The sequence below is a fragment of the Micromys minutus genome (genome assembly GCF_963924665.1).
Source record: "Micromys minutus genome assembly, chromosome: 22".
NCBI classification, from domain to species: Eukaryota; Metazoa; Chordata; class Mammalia; order Rodentia; family Muridae; genus Micromys; species Micromys minutus.
The window spans coordinates 1711580-1729698 of record NC_137957.1 but is presented as its reverse complement, the minus strand read 5'-3'; the positions used below and the strand labels follow the sequence as shown (position 1 = coordinate 1729698).

The window sequence follows — 18119 nt, the reverse complement described above, 5'->3', positions numbered from 1 at the left end:
TTCAAAAAAGGGAAAAAAAGTAGTGAGAGACCAGAGCCTTAGTTAAGAATTTGAGTGTGAGCCTCACCTGCAGTGCTGGTGCAGGTCTTTAATCCCAGCACTTGGGAGACAGAGGCAGGTGGAGTTTGAGGCCAGCTGGGTCTACAAAGTGAGTTCCAGGACAGCCAAGGCTGTCTCAAAAAACAGAAACATCGTGGGCAGCCAAACTGAAAGCTTCCAGTTCTAGAAAAGTCCATGGAGGTCCTGGATGCAGCCCTCCCGCCCCTCCCCCCTTGGCTGGCTACACTTGGGGACCTAGGTCAACTCACATCCTGTTTCTACTCCAGGACAGGCCACCCTCACTGGATGGCTTTTTTTTTTTTTTTTCTCACATGGGTGGCAGAACTGTTTTCTGGGGTGGGTCACCTCAGAAACTGGAAGGTACCAGAAATCTGTTAGGAGCTCGTGAGGCCTTCCTCTTCCCAAGCCCCCTCTGTCTTCACAAAACCGCTCGCAGGCGGGAATCTTCCCTGGAAAAAGGGCCAGCTCTCCCCCACAGGAACCACTGCAGGCGGTGGGAAAGCGGGGGCGTGGACTACGGGCTGAGGCGTGGTCTTGTGAGGCCACAGCCGTCTGTGGGAGGGGTCAAGACGTGAGCTCCGCCTTCTTATTGGCCAGCCGCGGGGGGGTGGGACTTGGAGCGGGCCTCGGGGTTTACCCTGCCTCGGGCCCAGGGAGAGCCCTCGCTGCGCGCTCCACAAGTTGGCGGGAGGGAAGGCGGTGGAGGGCGTGACCCGTGGGTTGAGGCGTGGCCCACTGGAGGTCGCGCGCTCCTGGGGGCGGGGTTGAGGCGCAGGTACGCGGCTCCCATTGGGCGGTGGTGTGGGCGGGGCTCGGCGCCGCTGTGAGTCAGGCCCCGCCCCCAGCCCGCGGGGATCTGCGCGGCGGCGGAGGCGGTGAGCGCGCGGGCTTGCGGCGGCGGTTGGCGGGCGGGTTTCCGCCGTTGGGACCGCCGCGGCCTGGTCGCTCAGGCTCGGACGCCGCGTCAGGCGGGCTGGGGGTGGGTGAGCCCGCTGCGGCCTTGGGAGGGCCGGGCAGGGTGCAGGCGGAGAGCCTGGGGAAGGGCGGCGGCTGGGCCGGACCAGCTGGGCCGCGGCTGGTTCTGCGCAGGGCCCACGTGCGTCTGAGGCCCTTGGGGGCTGAGAACCTCCAGTTTCCTGCTGCGAGCCCTGTATTTCTGACCTAAATCCCCTTCTCTGCAGCCTGAGCCCCCATCCTTGCCGAGAGCCTTATATTTCCAGCCTAATCCCTATCTTCTGCTGCCTGGACCCCGTATTTCCGGCCTTATACCACTCTTCTGCAACCTGAGCCCCGAGTTTCCGACCTTATTCCCCCTCTCTGCAGCCTGAACCCGTGTCCCTGCTGAGACCCTGAGTTTCTTGCTGGAAGCCCCGTATTAACCTGATACCCCGACCTCTGCAACATCAACCCAACATTTCCCTTCCTGAGCAGCCTGAATCGTGAATTTACTGCTTGGTACCCCATCTCTGCAGCCTGAGACTGTGACTTGTTGAGGATCCTGAATTTTCTGACTTATTTTTTCCATTTGGACCCTCTTTGCAGTATAAGCCCCTAATTTGCTGCTCAAACCGTATCCCTGTTGTGAGCCCCGAGTTTTGTGTCAGAATCGCAGTCTTTGTGGCCCACACCCTCTAGCCTAACCTCTCATTCATTCCTGTAATCCCTGTATTTCCTGCTAAACTCAAGTTTCTGCAGCCTGAATCTCAGTTCCTGTATGAACCCCATGTTTGCTTCCTGAAGCTCCCCACTTCTGTGGACCTGATCCCTGCTGCAAACCCCTCCTCTTCTACCTGATTCTCCTACCTGAGCCGCCTCTCCTTGCTTTGGATCCTCTGTTTGCTGCCAGAGCCTCATCTTTTGTTATCTGAATTCCTGTAACCTCTGCAAAACCCTTGCTGCCTGAAACCCCGGCCTGCTTTAATGAACTCCTGTTTCTCCCCCGTCTGCTGCCTGTAATGGTTTTGGGAAGCCTCTCCTGCTTCTGTGAACCCTTCCACCACACAAACCCTTGTTTCTGCTAGTAGGCTCCCTTCTTGTCCCTGCTGTCCTTCCTGCTGTTTTGGTACCCCTCCCCCACCTTTCCATTTCTGTCCACAGCCCTGGCTGCTTCTGCCAGAGGTGTCATGGCATGAGCCCTGCATCTGTCCCCTGTCCTTCCAGGGAATGGGGAAGCCGCATATGTGTAGTGTGTTGTGTGCTGCAGCCGTCCTTCAGGCTGAGGCAGTAGGGTTGTGGGTTTTGCTTGTTCAAAACACATGGCTGCTGCTGCATGTGTCCTGTCAGAATATTCTGTGTGCAACCTTGAAGAGGGAATCTGTTGAATTTTATTTATAGAAAACAAGACATTTCCTCAAAAATCCCAGGACCTGCACTTGACTGTCACTTGGCTTTTTGCCCAACGTCTCAAGACCAGGCTCTGAATTGACCTGTGTCCTAGAAGCTGTGTGTGAGACTAGCCTCTGCTCTCGGGAGATTGTGTCTGTATGAACCTCACTGAGTGCCAGCAACACCTTTCTAAACACATTCTGTTGTAGGACTGCTGGCTTCAGTCACGGCCTGTAGCCCTGTGAGCCCAGATACTCCTCTGAGTCGCGATGGATGCCAAGTATGTCCTCTGCCGATGGGAGAAGCGATTGTGGCCTGCAAAGGTGACAGCCCTTATTCTCTTAATTTTGGGGATTAGAAATGACTTTTGGTGACAATAAAGTCTTTATCAGGCTCTGTTCCCTCGGAGTGACTCTGGGAGAGAGCTGAGCCTAAATGCTTGGCACTGGGATCTGTTGGCACGAGTCCCAAGATTCCCTCTTCTCCACGGGGTTTTGGTCTGGTGCTTAGGAAGCCCTATATCCAGAATTGTCTTTAATTATTTTCACACTAAGGGGGGGGAGAACACCTTTGAAAAAAAGAGTCAGTTATAAAAATTCTTAGAAGGCTATGACCACAGGAAGTGCCTTGCTAGGAGCTCCAGACAGGGAGTAACTGTGGTGTTTGGGGAGTTCTTTCTAGCAAGTCAGCAGAAGTGTAGACCTCCTGCTCTATCCTGGGATGGTAGTGGACTCGGGTGCCTCAGTTTATGCCAGAATGAGAGGTGTTCATATCAGGTTTCTGTTAAATCCTGTGGCTGCCGCCCGTGAAAGTCTTGCCGCCCTTGGTTCCGCCGCTGCCGTAACGAGTTCTTTTTTAAAATTTTTCTTCTTTACACTTAGGTTTTGGCCAGAACTGAGACTTCAGCAAAAAACAAGAGAAAAAAGGAATTCTTTCTAGATGTTCAAATACTCTCGCTAAAGGAAAAGTTAAGTGTGCTTGTTTTTTAATACTATCTTTCCTCTCTGTCTGAGGTTTCTGATATGCTTCTCACAAAAGAAAGACAAGCCTTCCTCTTCTGGGCTTTTTTTTTTTTTTTTTAAACTATGCTTCCGTGTTTTTACACTAAGAATCTTGTGGGGAGAACAACAGATTTTATTTGACCAGCTTCAGGTTGAAGGTCTCACTTGTTACATGAGGTACAGGGGATCTGCAGGGAGAGAGGGAAAGGACTCTCAAGGACGGAGAAATAGAAATTATCCCTAGGGCTCCATCCTGGGGTCTCTGATTTGCCTTTGCCGGGGCTCACTGCTCCACTGAGGAAAAAAAGGTTTTTAATACTGGAAAGGCAGATGGGCGGCAGGACTCTTGTCCTGTGCCTGGTGACCCTTCATGGGTCACCAGCAAGGACGATGTGGGTATGGGCTTGTGGTGCGGTCCTTGCTTTTGAAGAGGCCACTGGCCGTCTCCTGCTTCCCTCCTGGCCCGCTCCTTCCTGCCACTGTCTTCAGAGTCCGCCACCACAAGAGAGTCCCCAGTTTCCTGCTCTCCCTGCGGCAGGGAAGGTAATTGAATACTTGAGTTTAAAAGGAAAGCAAGTTCTTTTAAACTAAAACGCGCCTGCTGGGCTGTAAACAGCTCTCGGTGACATTAGCTGATACTCAGGAAGCCTAACAAAGGAGTTATTTGTGCAGTTGAAAGTCAGATTTGCCTCATGAAAGTCCCAATTTGAATTTATTTTTACTCTTAACTCCAGCAGACTTTTTTTTTCTTAAAAGGGGCAAAAATGGGAGAGTGGGGGCATACCCACCCTGGCTGGCTGTGTCTGTTCCTTTGGGCAGAGCGTCTGTCCCTGTCCTTCCTACATAGTGACTTTGGATGTTAGTAGAAGGGTGAGAGGGACATCTGGACAGTTGGGCTGCAGGCTGCTGGCGCTAACCAGCTCATTGTCATCGCAGGATCCAGGTTAAGAGCTCAGCTGTGGAGGCACTGCAGAAGTCACACATTGAGAACATTGCTGCCTTCTTGGGTAAGAGCTCCAGCCAGGCCACCAAGGTGCTATGCCACAGTCACAGGCTGATCCTTTTCATGAGCTTTGTTGCAGGGAACCTCACAGAAGGAAGATGTGTTTGCTTGCTTTCCGCTCCCTTTTTAAGGCAGGGTCTTGTGTAGTCTTGTTGGTCTTGAAAGCACCTGACCTTCCTGACCCTCCTGCTTTCACTTGCCCAGGGCCTCGGGCACATGCTTGTTAACGCCCCTTAGACCCCCCCCCCAGTGCCGGGATGACGACAGCCACTGAGCTTTGCTGTCTGTGTGTGTGTGTGTGTTTCTTTGCTTTGAGTTAGAGTCTCACACTGCAGCCCAGGCAGTCTTCCTGCTTGAGCCTAGGGCTTGGTCGCCACGCCTGTTTCATTGACTTCCGCCTCAAACCAGATCTGCTAGATGGCAGGAACCATCCTAGAGCCTTGAGATGGGCATAGAAGACGGAGAGGACGCCTGCCCCACAGGAGCAAAGAGCCCTCTGTCCCCTGAACCCCTGAGGACACAATGTGGGGATGGAAATGGAGGCTCGGTCAGGAATGACTAGGAAGTCAGAGTGAGTGGGCTCTCACGTCCTGTCTTAGCTGGGTCACAGACACTCAGCATCTTGAGCAGTAACTAATAGGCTGGGGCTGTTGCCTGTGACAGAGGGAACCCTGCTCACGGGAAGCTTTATACTCAATCCCTGGGACCACGGCATGTATACATAACCTGCAGAAATGCATGCATGCAGACATATAAACAGATACACACATGTGTACATAACAGACAGTTGTATAACATACAGACTAAAAGACAGACATACATGCATATATACATAATATACATAAACTGCCGACTATAAGAAGCCCAGGGGAGTAAGGACAGAGTGGTTAGCTTCCATGCTGCTACCTTTGTGTCATCTGCAGGTGCTGTGGGTGAGTCATGGCGGTTGGGACAGCTTCCTTTGTATGTGTAGATCCTCAGTTCAGCACTTCCCACCATTTCCTCTTGTGGCTGAGCTAGACTTCTGTGCTTCCCGCTCCGGACCTGGCACAGGCATGCATGGCGGGTGAGGGTCACCACACAGCAGAGCGGGTGTTAGCAGCTTTTCCTTAGATTGAGTCACAGCAGCAATGACAGGCCAGCTCAGGGGAAGCAAGGGCTTCATCCTCGGGAGTCCACGGCTGCATGGGCAGCTGCAGGCCGTGCTACCATCTTGCTTATTGGGTACGGGCATCCTTGTTTGATCCCAGAGTGTTGGGGGCTGCTTGCCTGTGAGCAGTGTTTGTTAAGCAGTTGCCAAGTGTCGGTCTGATAGCAGGAGGTGGTGTGCCCAGCAAGTATGAAGCTGTTCTGCCATCCCATTCACATAAACAGTGCTGCTTACATGAGACCTCCATTTATGCAGTGTTGCTCTAAGACTTGGAGGGATTTAGCATTTAGCCAGTCAGGCTGAGGTCCATCAGGGAATGTTGTCTTAAGTCATAGCCCTGAGTTCCTCGTGGCCATCTTTTAGCTTTGTCCTCTTGTTATGGGGATGGACGTGTGACACTCAGTGGTTACTGAGTCTCTTGCTCCATGGCTATGATCCTGAGCCCTGGGCATCCAAGTAGAACCATCACTGTGTGTCTTTGTCCTCACAGCCTCTCAGAATGAAGTTCCGGCTACTCCCCTGGAGGAGCTGACTTACCGACGCTCCCTGCGAGTGGCCCTAGATGTCTTGAACGAGAGGACCAGTTTGAGTCCTGAAAGTCATCCAGTAGATGGGACCACACCGTCTGAGAATCCACATGCAGATGTGGCCTTGCAGGTCTCCAGTGCTCCTTCTCTATCTTTTCTCAGTGAAGATGAGGCAGCCCAGTGTGCATCCAAGAGGAGGTGGGAGTGCAGTACAAAAAGCCTGTTGCCATTGTCTGCCTTGGAAGAGGATCTCAGGTGCGAAGTGGGCCCCAGGACAGGCCTCTCAGAGAATGGAGCCCCAGGAGCTGAAGTGCCTGCCCCCACTGGAGACGAGTCTCAGGATGGTTCTGGGTTACAGCTGGACCATGGACAGGAGAGCACAACCAAGCAAAAACGGAGGAATTTAGGCGAGAAACCTCCCCGGCGCAGAAGAACAGAGTCTGGCCTTTCCAAGGGAGAAAGTGTCACCGAGAGTGAGGGACAGGCAAGCAGCTGTGAGGCCCTGGCTTCACCTAGGCTGCCCTCCGAAACCTGGGAGGACGATCCCTGTGCTGGGGTCAAAGGCTGTGACTGGGTTGAGTCATCAGGCAACATGGAGCTGCTCCCGGCCTCTGAGAGAAGCAAAGGACGCCCCACAAAGAGGCCACGATTAGATGGAGGTCAGAACCCACCCACAAGGCACCTGGGGACTGGATCTGAAGTAGGGACAGCACCCTCCCCTAGGAGTTGTTCTGGGGAGGTCATGATGCTGCGCAGCTCTGGAGACAGTGACAAAGCAGAGGAAGGTAACCATAGGCAGGGACCCCTGTTAAGCAATTCTATGTTGTTCTTGATCACTGCAGAGTTAACTGCATGCTCCTGGTGAGGGTCCTGCCAAGGGGATAGGAGGCCTGGTGTCAGGAGCTGTCCGGAGCTCACACTGAGACCGGTGTGTGGCTTCAGCCAGGGCTTTTTCCCCTCTGAATCTGTCGACCCATTGAGCTCTGGCAGGATGATTCAGAAGTTCAGTGTGTGGTCGGGTGGATGTGAGACACAGTGGGACCCTTCACAAGACCATACTCTGCCCTGTGATGGTGGGGAGCAGCCGGCCCCTCCACCGTTTCTCAGGGAAAAGGACACTGTTTCCTGCCTTATTTGCAGTCATCTTTTGGTTCTAGGGGCCCATTGTCTGCATCCTCTGTGTAGCCACATTAGGCAGGGGCCTCCTGGAGTCTGCACGTTTTCTGAGCACTGTTGGTTTCTCTCATGTTTTTTTTTTTTTTTTTTTTTTTAATGTACTGAGCTGGAGCTCAAAGCTAGGGTGCTTGCCTGACAAGAGCAATACCCTTTGTCCATCCCCAGCACCAGAATTGAAACAATAAAGATGGAGGGCCATGGTGAAGGCTCAGTAAGTGAAGATGTTTGCCACTAAGCCTGGTGACCTAATTTTGATCCCTTGAACCTATAGGGTGGAGAGAACTGAATCCACAGAGTTCTTCTGATCTCCATGTGTGCTCTGGTGCACATATGTGCATACACACATACATAATACAAACAGATATTCATGCACATGCAAACACATGTGTAGGCATATACACACAAAACTCACAAGCATGCATAATATATGCATACATGTACACATACATACAAAATGTACACAGGCATGTACAAACACAACAAGCACACACAAACACAAAATGCATGCAAGCATGTACATAACACAAAAACATGGAGACTTTTTTTAAAAGAAAGACAAACCCAGTTCTGGCCTCAGGGTACACCCTGATTGAATTCTGCTCGGGACCTGTCCTTTTGTCATGGACAGCCCTTTGTTCCTAGCCCTCTGCAGGGTGGAGTGATAGCCTTCTTGGCGATCCTCTGTCTCCGCAGATCCAATGTCTTCAGAAGAACCCACAGGGTTCAAGTCCATCCACTCTTTGCTGGAGGAGGAGGAGGAAGAGGAGGAACCACCACGGATCCTTCTGTATCACGGTAAGAGGGTGTTGTAGTTGAGAGCTGTGGGTTAGGGTACTATGCGCTGTCCCATAAAGCCAGCTACTCGCTTGGTGCTGGTGGAGTTTTTGTTTTTAGACAGGGTCTTACTGTTTACCTCTAGTTGGCCTGGAACTTGCTACGTACACCAGGCTGACTTCTAAGCAGAGGCAGCAGTCTGGGATGAAAATCAAGTGTTCCATACCTGGTGCTGTTTTGGTTTCTATGCTCTGACCTGAGACATGTCCAGAGCCTTGTGTCCTCCTGTCTCTAACAGAGGCTGAGGACCTGGGAGAGGTAACCATCCCTGCATGGAGGCTGGCATTGGTCTTGCCCCTATCCAGCCACTGAGTACAGAGGTAGGCTCCTTTGCCTTCTGTTGGATGGAGCTCCCTTTACCAGCAGTCCAGGAGTTCATGTCAGTCCAGTGTACGTCTGTTCAGTGAGCTATAGGTGTGCAGTAAGAATGACATATGAGTTGGGCTCACAGCTCAGCCACTGAGGAACCCATGGACTGTCCTTTAGCGCACAGCACATTGTGGTGGGGGGCATCAAGGCCCAGCAGGATGTGGCCCTGGTGATGTGGGGCAGGCCGAGGGGCCTGCAGCGTGTTAGGGTTCTTAATGAGAACAGCCAGACACCATCCCCATCTTACCTCCTTTCCCTTCTTGGGCATGTGTTCCCAGGCTAAGTGCTCTGAGTACCCCTGGCTAAGTACTGCTGAGTACTCTGGTCTAAGTACCACTGAGTATCTAGACTGTTAGAAGGGCCCAAGTGCTGATGTGAGCTGAGCTGTGCCTCATAAGTCCTCAGCATTTGGGTCAGATCTGAAAACCATCTCAGATTGGCTGTGGAGAGACCCCAGTTTCCTGACCTTAGGGTCTTCTGTGTCCTTCTATGGCAGGCTTGAGCTGATGGCTTCAGTGACTCACCAAGCTCAAGACAATTGCCAGTTCCCAGCCAGGGTGTCTGAGGTGCTTGGTGCTCTCCTTAGTGGACTGTCACCTTTCTAAGAGCCTTGTCACTTCCTCCTCAGTGACTCCCAGCCTTGGGGAGCCCATCAAAGCCTCTGGGTTTTATGGCAGAGGGACATGATGCTCTCTCCTCTCGCTTTCCTGATAAAGCTTTAACAGTCTATACCAGCTGCTCACCCTGGTATCCTTGGCAAGTAGAAAATGTTCAGTTTTATGCAGAATCCCTGTACGTTGAAGGCCAGTTTGGACTACATAATAAGATCCTGCCTTAAAAATAAATAACAGGCCGGAGAGATGGCTCAGTGGTTCAGAGCACTGGCTGTTCTTCCATAGGTTCTGAGTTCAAATCCCAGCAACTACATCCACATGGTGCCTCACAACCATCTGTAATGTTTTAAAAAAATGACAAAGGCAGGGCTGTGGCTCTGTAGTAGAGAACTTGTCTAGCATTGACAAAAGCCTAGGTTCCAGTCCAGCCTCAGCATCCCGTAAATTAGGCTGTACACGTCATCCCAGCACTCTGGGGCAGCACTGTGGATCTCTTGAGTTGCAGGCCAGTCTGGTGTAAGTAGAGAGACCCTGTCTCAAACAACAGCAAAGAACGTTTCCTCCTCTGAGAACGTATGTTTTCTGCATTTTGTGACCTCTGTTCTCAGATTCTTTGAACTTGCTGTTCCTAGAGAGGGCAGTTTAATTTGTGAGCCTCATGATGATATAATGTACATTTTGGTTCAGAGTTGAACTGGACATGAACCTTACCTGGCGTGGATGCAGGCTTCTAAATGTCTGCTCTCAGAGGGTGCTAGACTGAGAGGTGGGGGTTTTGAGATGGAACTCATCCATCCTGCTCCTGGCTTATCACAGTCATGGCCACGCCCCATGGTGGGCACCGAGACACTGTTCTGTGTGTCTGTGCCCACCCAGTGTCTGGGTTGCTGGGTAGATGAGATAGGTTAGGTTTAAACACCGTGGTGATGGTTGTAGATCTTGTTTCTTCTTGTCTGTACTGTACTTGTGTATGGCAGACTTGACTCATCTGGTTTTTCCCCCCTTTCTTTTAAACACAGAACCACGATCATTTGAAGTAGGAATGCTGGTCTGGCTGAAATACCAAAAATACCCATTCTGGCCTGCCGTGGTAAGTACACCTGCCACCTGCCTTGGACTCCGAGTCCCTCATCCTCAAGCCTGCCCCCCACCCCCTGCTCCAGGAGGTAGTTTGGTAGCTCTGTTAATGCTAGAAGGCTGGGATGCTAATGACTCAGACATGGGCACACAGCCCCCCAACAGCAGGGCCTGGCCATTTGATGAACGCCATTCACATGGCATTGAGTGAAATTCATGCTCAGCCGCCTCAGGGTAATCTGTGAGCAGTGCGCTGCTGAACTGCACAAAGGCACCAGCTGCCGCCTCAACCCTGAGCTTGGGTCCTGTGGTAGCTGTGGGCTTGGTGGCACATGCACACAGAAGGCTGAGGCAGGAAGATCAGGAGTTCATCGTGGTCCACATGACAGCTGCCTCCAAATGTGTCTCAATCCCACTGAAGTTCTGTCATGTGGTCTGTGAGAGAGTCTGCTCTATGGGAAGTCCCTTAGCTACATTTATGCTTAGCATTGGGAACACTCCTGTGGGGACTTCTCTAGGTAGAAATGTTCTGTGCCTGTCTCCTCTGTGCCTGCCCTCATTCCTGTCATGGAAGCTCTCTGCACAGCTAGGCTATTTTGTGGGTTTGTGTCTTGTCTCTGATTTTTTTTTCTTAGCTTTTTCAAGACATGGTTTCTCTGTGTAGCCCTAGCTGTCTTGGAGCTAACTCACTCTGTAGACCAGGCTGGCCTGGAACTAAGAGGTCCACCATCTCTACCTCCAGAGAGCTTCGACTAAAGGAGAGCACCTCTGTCGCCCTCTTGTGGCCATTCTTTAAAGGTGGAGATCCGGGCCTGGAACACTCTAGCCCTAAGACAAATGCTGTGTTACCACAGCCACTGTCCAAGCCCCAGTTGAGTTTTGTCAGGAGGTGTGGGTTTGTAATTGGAATGTTGGCTGTGTATGGTGCTGTGGGAAAAAGGATGGCGAGTCCAAGACCATCCCGAAAGAGGAACAGAGACAGAAGACCTGGGGTGAAAATAGCCGGAATGCTAGTAGCTTACTGATTGGTGTGGGGGCAGGTGGCCTCTCTCAGCCCCGTCTTCACACCTTTCTGGTATGTTTTCTTACAGCTGCCTGTCTCCAGTGTGTTGCAGGGCTGACAGGTTGCTGGAGTGGTAGTCTCCAGGCACAGGGTTGGACCCGAGGGTTGGTGTCTTTGGGACCCTCTGTCTTGCTCAGGAAGACAGATCAGGCTCACTGCTTCATGGCTCCATAGTGGGCTGAGTCGGCTATATACTGTGGGTTCTGTGGTCCCCAGTGCCTACCCCTGAACAGTTTCCATTCAGCCCAGAGGCAGCACCTGGTATTTAGGTAGAGAGACACAGGCCAGAGACATGGACTGCTACTAAGAGACTAAGATGGCATGGTGGCATACACCTGTCACCTTCAGCCACACAGAGTTCAAGTCCAGCTTGGGCTATGGGAGACTTGTGGGTCTGCTCTGTGAGTGACTGGGCTGGAATGTAGTGTGCCTGCATTCTGGGAAGATGGAGGCAGAAGCAGGAGGACCCTCTAGACCCTGTGTCTGGAATGTGCAGTTGCGGTGACAGAGGCCTCATCTCCAGTAAGGTGGCAGGTCAGGGGTGATACCTGAGGTTGTCCGTGGCTTCCACATGCACCCCTTGCACACATGCACCTCGGCACACATGCACAGACAAGGATTTAAGAACAAGATCCAAATGGAGAATTATGGATTTTGCCTCGTAATACCACAGAGCTATGGGAAGTCACACACGCCCTGTCCCAGTCCTGGGAGGGCCTTGGAGGAGGTGGAGACCTCCCGCTTTGCTCCTGTTAATTCTCTGGTGCCCCAATCTGCCCACAGGTCAAGAGCGTCCGGCGGAAAGACAAGAAGGCCAGTGTACTCTTCATTGAGGGCAACATGAACCCCAAGGGCCGAGGGTTAGTGATCTCATAGTTAGGGCATGGGCAGGAGTGGGAAACCTTTGTGTGCCCCTGACTTGAGCTGCTGGAACTGTCAGTCCAGAGTCCACTGTGTCCCTTGGTGTCTCAGCCAGAACCCATTGTTCCTGCATGCTGTACCAGAGCAGAACATGGTTCTTAGTGAACTGGATCTGGCCAGTTTGGCTGAGGGTTCTCACCCCCACATAAGCAGCACACATGAGCTGGCCAGCCTGTTCACAGTGGCCTCAGATCCCCCTCAGGTACCTGTGTGCACCCAGGGTGGCTGGTTGGAGTAGGGACCTGGACCCACAGGTCCCTATGCTATGGAGGTGCTCCAGGTTAGAGCAGGGTTAAGTCTCGGAGGAGGGACCTCTCCTGGGTTGAGGTCACATGTGCTCACCTTGGCCTCTGCTCTGTCAAGAATCACTGTGTCGCTGCGACGCCTCAAGCACTTTGACTGCAAGGAAAAGCACGCACTTCTGGTAGGTGGGGCCGTGCGCTGTTGGCATTGAGAGTTTTGCTTTTGGGGTGCTTGTGTGTGCGTATGTGTTCTTATGAGTGCATACATGTTTGAGTGCATGAGCTTATGTGTGTATGTGCACAATGAATGTGAAGGTGGGTGTGTCCGAGACACCCCTGGTGTTGTCCCCCTTATTTGAGGCCCCATGTACCCCAGGTTCACTGACCCTTGAGCTTCTGTGGACTCCCCGTTGCTGAGCCCTGGCTCACCCTAGAAGAGGTTCAGCACTACCACATCAATTTTATGTGGTTTTGGAGATTTGAACTTGTTTTCCTGAATAATCTTTAGCTCCCTAGCCAGGAAAAATATTTTGTTCTATTGACTCAAACCAAAACCAGATTGTGGGGTGACAGTCTACCCTGTGCAGTTAGGTGCCACGGCTCCTGAATGTGTCTATTGTGGTCAGTCTCTCTGAGAGACAGTCTTGGAAAACACTGAGGCAAAGGCAGGTGTTTGCTGTAGAGGAACACAGATGTGTCTCATCACACATCCAGTCAGTAGTGTGTGCCGGGATGACGCGCTGTCTCACCAGACCCCACCATGGCATGGTCCAGCGCCAGGGAACAGATGAGAGGACCCCTAGTGCTCACTGGCCAGCCAGGATCAGTGAGAGACTGTCAACAAAGAGGTGGCTAGTGATCGGGGAAGGTGCCACATCAGTCTCTGGCATTCACACCTGTGAGCACATACACAAGTCTGGGTGTGCGACACAGCAGCCCCAAGGTGACTAGCGAGTTAGAGGGTGGCTAGAAGCTGAGTTAGGAGGATTGGGTGTTGAAGAGCCAGGCTACTATACAAAGCCTGGACTGCATGAGACCCTGTCTGAAAAGACCAAAAGTTGAGTTAGTTCAGTGGTTTCCTGAAGTCTGAGACTGCCTGCCTGCCATCCCCCTGTAGAAGCCAGGCTGCAGGGGAGTGACTGAGCCCTGGCCACACAGCCTAGGAAACTAAGGTTGAGCGCTTTAGTGCTGCTACAGACACCTCATACCTAGCTTTTGGGTTTTGTAGGACAGAGCCAAAGAGGACTTTGCCCAGGCCATTGGCTGGTGTGTCTCGCTTATCACTGACTACCGTGTGCGGCTGGGTATGTGGGCTGTACCCCAGGGTGTGGATGGGGTGAGGTGGGGTGGTACCATGTCATTGGCACCTATTGAGGGCAGGATGGAGGGGCAGAGACAGATGTGGTCCTAGCCCTATATCCCCTCTCAGTCTTGCTAATCTGTGATGGATGGTACTGTCTCTGTGGAAGGCCTCCTGATTGAAGACCCTATATAGATAGTATACTGCTTCTGTGTGGTGACTCTGGCTGTCACTTGAACCCCTGGCAGCTCCTTCCTGGGGCAGTGGACAGACTCGCACCCCACAGACCTGCCTCAGGGTAAAGCACAAACCAAAAGGCTCCTGGCCAGGAGTCTTGAGCAACAGAACCAGTAGTGCTCAAGTCTGAGCGCAGCCTTCTTTTGTGCCCTCCACAGGCTGTGGCTCCTTTGCTGGGTCGTTCTTGGAATATTACGCTGCTGATATCAGTAAGTATAAATGTGGTCTTTCCGAGACTCCTGCTGTCCTTGGTGCCAGTTCCATCTTGTGCAGAGCTCTGTGACCTCAGCTGCCATCATGCCTTACGTCCCTGTCAGGTGGGCAGCTGTGTGCCGGGCAGGGGCAGAGGGATTTAAGGAATGCTGCTTCACGCTGAGACCTTCAGCGGGCACACTGTGGTTCTCAGGACATTCCTCTGTGTGCACGAGATCTCGGGAGAAAGGCCGGTGAAGGGAGCCAGAGGCTGGGCTGAGGTGAGAACATAGGCTCCGAATTTGTGCCCCTCTTGCAGGCTACCCTGTGCGCAAGTCTATCCAACAGGACGTCCTGGGGACCAGGTTTCCTCAGCTGGGCAAGGGAGACCCTGAGGAACCTATAGGGGACATCCGGCTGGGACAGTGGCGGCCATGCAGGAAGGTGCTGCCTGACCGCTCCAGGGCTGCACGGGATAGAGCCAACCAGAAGCTGGTGGAGTACATCGTAAAGGCCAAGGGTGCAGAGAGCCACCTGCGGGCCATCTTGCACAGCCGCAAACCCTCACGCTGGCTGAAGACGTTCCTGAGCTCCAATCAGTATGTAACATGCATGGAAACATACCTGGAGGACGAGGCGCAGCTGGATGAGGTGGTGGAGTACCTGCAGGGCATCTGCCGCGACATGGATGGCGAGGTGCCTGCGCGAGGCAGTGGAGACCACATTCGTTTCATCCTGGACGTGCTGCTGCCTGAGGTGGGTCCAGGGCCCCGTGCTCAGCACCAGCAAGGCCTTGTATGTGTCCCTGCTTGGGGTTCCAGGAAGAATAAGTGTGGAAGTCACGTAGAGAAAGAAGCTGCCAGCTTGTATCCCGTTCGTCACTGTGATGCTGTGGGTGGGACATGCTCACATAAGTGGGAAGATAAATAGGGCTGTGTGCTCACGTCTTGGGCTGGCCTCAAACTGGCGAAGCTCTTGCCCCCAGCCTCCTATCACCATACATGACCCCTGGAATCACTGTGACTACTGCAGTGTGTGACTTTAAAACTGGGTGGTTTTGACCATGACAGGGCTTGTGACACTGGAAATGGATCCCAAGGCCTCATATCTGTCAGGTTAGCTCTGCCCACTGAGCCATGGCCCATTCTCCCACAGGCCATCATCTGTGCCATTTCCGCAGTGGAGGCGGTGGACTACAAGACAGCTGAACGGAAGTACATTCGTGGCCCCACACTTAGCTACCGGTAGGTCCCTTTGTCGTTTGCTGTGCTATGTCCCCTGTCCACAGGTAGTACAGGTGCTGTGTGTCAGTGTGCAGGTGTGGTAGGGTCAGCTGGGCCTTCTTTCTAGGCAAAGGCTGGACCAAGGCCCCAGTGTGTGGCCTGTGTTTCTTTATGGGCCAGGCTAGCTGCAAGCCAGGCCCCTAGGGCAGGGCCACAGCTTCTTGTTCAGTCCCAGCCCTATTGCTGCTCTGCCGAAACCCCTGTAATCTTGTGAGGACGCTGTGACTGCTGGAGAGTACAGAGCTAGATTAAGAGGCAGCGCAGCCGTCAGCAGGGCAGCAGGTTGAAGCTGCCTCTCCTGTCACCTACAGCACTCCTAAGATGTGAGGCCTCGGAGCCTCTAATCCACCTCTGGGCATGCTGCCAGACTTCAGTGGGAGGCAGGCAGCAACGCAGGGCAGTGACAAGTAGAGGATGCCACTGTAGTCACAAATGGGGGTCTCCATCTAGAGCCACATGCCAGATGCATTGCCTCTAAAAATAAGTTAGCATTCTCAGGCCAATGGGACCACTGGCACAGGGCCTCCTGGTGCCCAGGCCAACCATATTAGGTGGCGGCATCTACTTACCTGGTCGCTCAAGGGTGTTAGCTCCTGTCATTTGCAGGATTCTGACTCTGAGAGAACATTGCGGCCAGGGCCTCAGGACAGACCGTCAGGCTGCAGTCGCAGCTCCACAGTTGGGGCTCCATATCTCAAGTGCTGGAGGATAGTGTTCTCCTTCCCAGCACTTGTGAGGTAGGGAGGAGCCTATCTGGGATGGAGACGCCCTGCCCTCTCAATCAGGAAAGTGCTTGGAGTTGCTGCCCTCAGGCCTAGTGTGAAAGGCTGGGGATGGTTGTGTGTGCCAATTCCAGCCCTGGGAAGATGGAGACAGGACATTCTGAACTCAGTGTCAGCATCTTAATGAGGAAATACCAGGTTCAGAGTTGGAGTCCCCTGTTTCCAAAAACAGGGTGGAGGTGGAGGGACATGCCTGATGTCACCCTGTGGCATCCATATTGTGCATGTGTGTGCGTGGATGCCTGTGTGTGTGTCTGGAGATCAGCAGGTTGCTCCAGTCTGAGCCATTTGTCCAGCAGCTCCTGAAATAATTCCTAAGAGTGTGATTAGGCAGAGCGAGGCCGGATGCTTGCCATTTATTAAGGCCAGCCTGGGCTATGTGAGACTTTGTCACACACATAAAGAGTCAGTCTGGGACTGTGCTCAGTGGTCAGAGCACTTGTCTAGTTTGCATGGAGCCCCATGTTTCATCTCCAGGCCTCCTGGGAAAGTTTAAGGCCACAGATTGAGTGCAGTAACATTTACTGTCTTTGTGGAGTCAGCAGCGCTTTCTGCCCCTGTCACCCTTCCTTCCAGACTGCAGTGTCCCCGTTGGATCAGCCATGGCAGAGCATCTTCCTTCTTCATGGCCTGTTTTCTTTAATGCATAAACGCATGGTGCTTGGCCTGCGTCACTGCCAATTGTTGTAGTTCCTGGTGCCCACTTGGCCCAGAGTCTCATGGCTGTCTCTTGTTTTTTGAAGGGAAAAGGAAATCTTTGACAATGAACTCCTGGAGGAGAGGAACCGTCGCCGTCGCTGATGCCACAGTCTCCACCTGGCCAGCACTGTCTGTGGCCTTTCAGAGGCCTGTGTGAGGATGTGCTAGAAGCAAGAGGCCCAGGAGTCTGCCGACTTTGATCTGTGCATGGGTTCTGCATCTTCAGCCCTGAGTCTGGGAGATCAGATGCCAGCTTCACACTTGAAGCCTGCTGGCATCTATGAACACCTGCTTTCTGGAAGTTTTTTTTTGTGTGTGTGTGTTTGTGTGTGTGTGTGCGTGTGTGTATGTTTTTTTTTTAATTATTAGTTTATAAAATGCGTTTGAATGCACATGTGTCGTGGTCATTGCACTGTGTGGCTGGCATGTGCGCTTAGGTCCCATGTTGCTTGGTGTGTCAGCCCTACAGACATTTCTGGAAAGACTGGTTTGAACTGGCAGCTTCCAGAGCATTGACATGTTTCCCTGGCATTGTTTTGTGTATTTCCTCTCTATGGTTTCTGGAATCTTCTGCAACTCCTGCGTAGTGAGCAGGAGGTGAGGACCCTTGTAGCACAAGCTTTGCAGGTGGGAGATGTTAGGAAGGTGGGAACACATTTGTCTACTGTCCTCGGTGTACTCTTGCGAGGATGGGCAGGCCAGCTGCACTCAGCCCCCACCCCACGCTCCCTGGCCCACCACCCACTAGAAACCTCCTTGGCGGGGAGGGTTTTGGGGATGACAGCAGGACAAGGCAGGTTCCCACACTGGCTGCTACACTGGATGCACGGGCTCAAGGTGGCCGTATAGAAGCTCTGTACCAGGAACGAGGCTGGAGCTACTGGCGACAGCAGCAGTGGACGGTCCTGAGCTCACGAGCTATGCCTGCCAGCCACAATGCCCCATAGGGACACTAATCCAGGTGTTTGGTTACTGGATATGGAGCTCGTTGGTGCTCTTTACACTTGTAGCCATCCGGAGTGAGACAGAGACATGGTTCGATGGGTATGATTAAAGCATCACCCCAGACACCTGCAACTGACAGCACAATGTACCAGGCTGGTATGGGCCTGGTGGGGACAGAAGCCTGTCTGGACAGGCACAGGTAGCGTGGTCTGCTAGCCTCGAGGCTAAAATTATCTTTTTTGAAATTAGGGGTGGGACACAGCAGGTCAGAGGCCTGGTTCAGGCTGTAGCTTGTTCTGTCACCCATAAGGACCACCTG

At 52.7% G+C, this 18119-nt stretch overlaps 1 protein-coding gene across 4 annotated transcripts; it reads left to right on the top strand.

Annotated features, from left to right (window-relative positions):
- The first annotated feature begins 907 nt into the window (after positions 1-907).
- Positions 908-17247, top strand: PWWP3A (PWWP domain containing 3A, DNA repair factor). Of its 4 annotated transcripts, none has more exons than XM_080935417.1 (14): positions 908-935; positions 2595-2708; positions 3267-3352; positions 4323-4393; positions 6030-6851; positions 7936-8037; positions 10079-10149; positions 11983-12059; positions 12484-12544; positions 13591-13666; positions 14058-14108; positions 14411-14847; positions 15247-15335; positions 16900-17247. In XM_080935417.1, the coding sequence occupies exons 2-14, from the start codon at positions 2655-2657 to the stop codon at positions 16955-16957; spliced, it is 2055 nt and encodes a 684-aa protein (XP_080791543.1). In that variant the 5' UTR covers positions 908-935; positions 2595-2654; the 3' UTR covers positions 16958-17247. The 4 variants fall into 4 exon arrangements, with proteins under 4 accessions (XP_080791543.1, XP_080791544.1, XP_080791545.1 ...); XM_080935418.1 differs by lacking the exon at positions 908-935 and adding an exon at positions 999-1039; XM_080935419.1 differs by lacking the exon at positions 908-935 and having other exon boundaries at positions 1730-2708; positions 6030-6725.
- Positions 17248-18119: the final 872 nt, after the last annotated feature.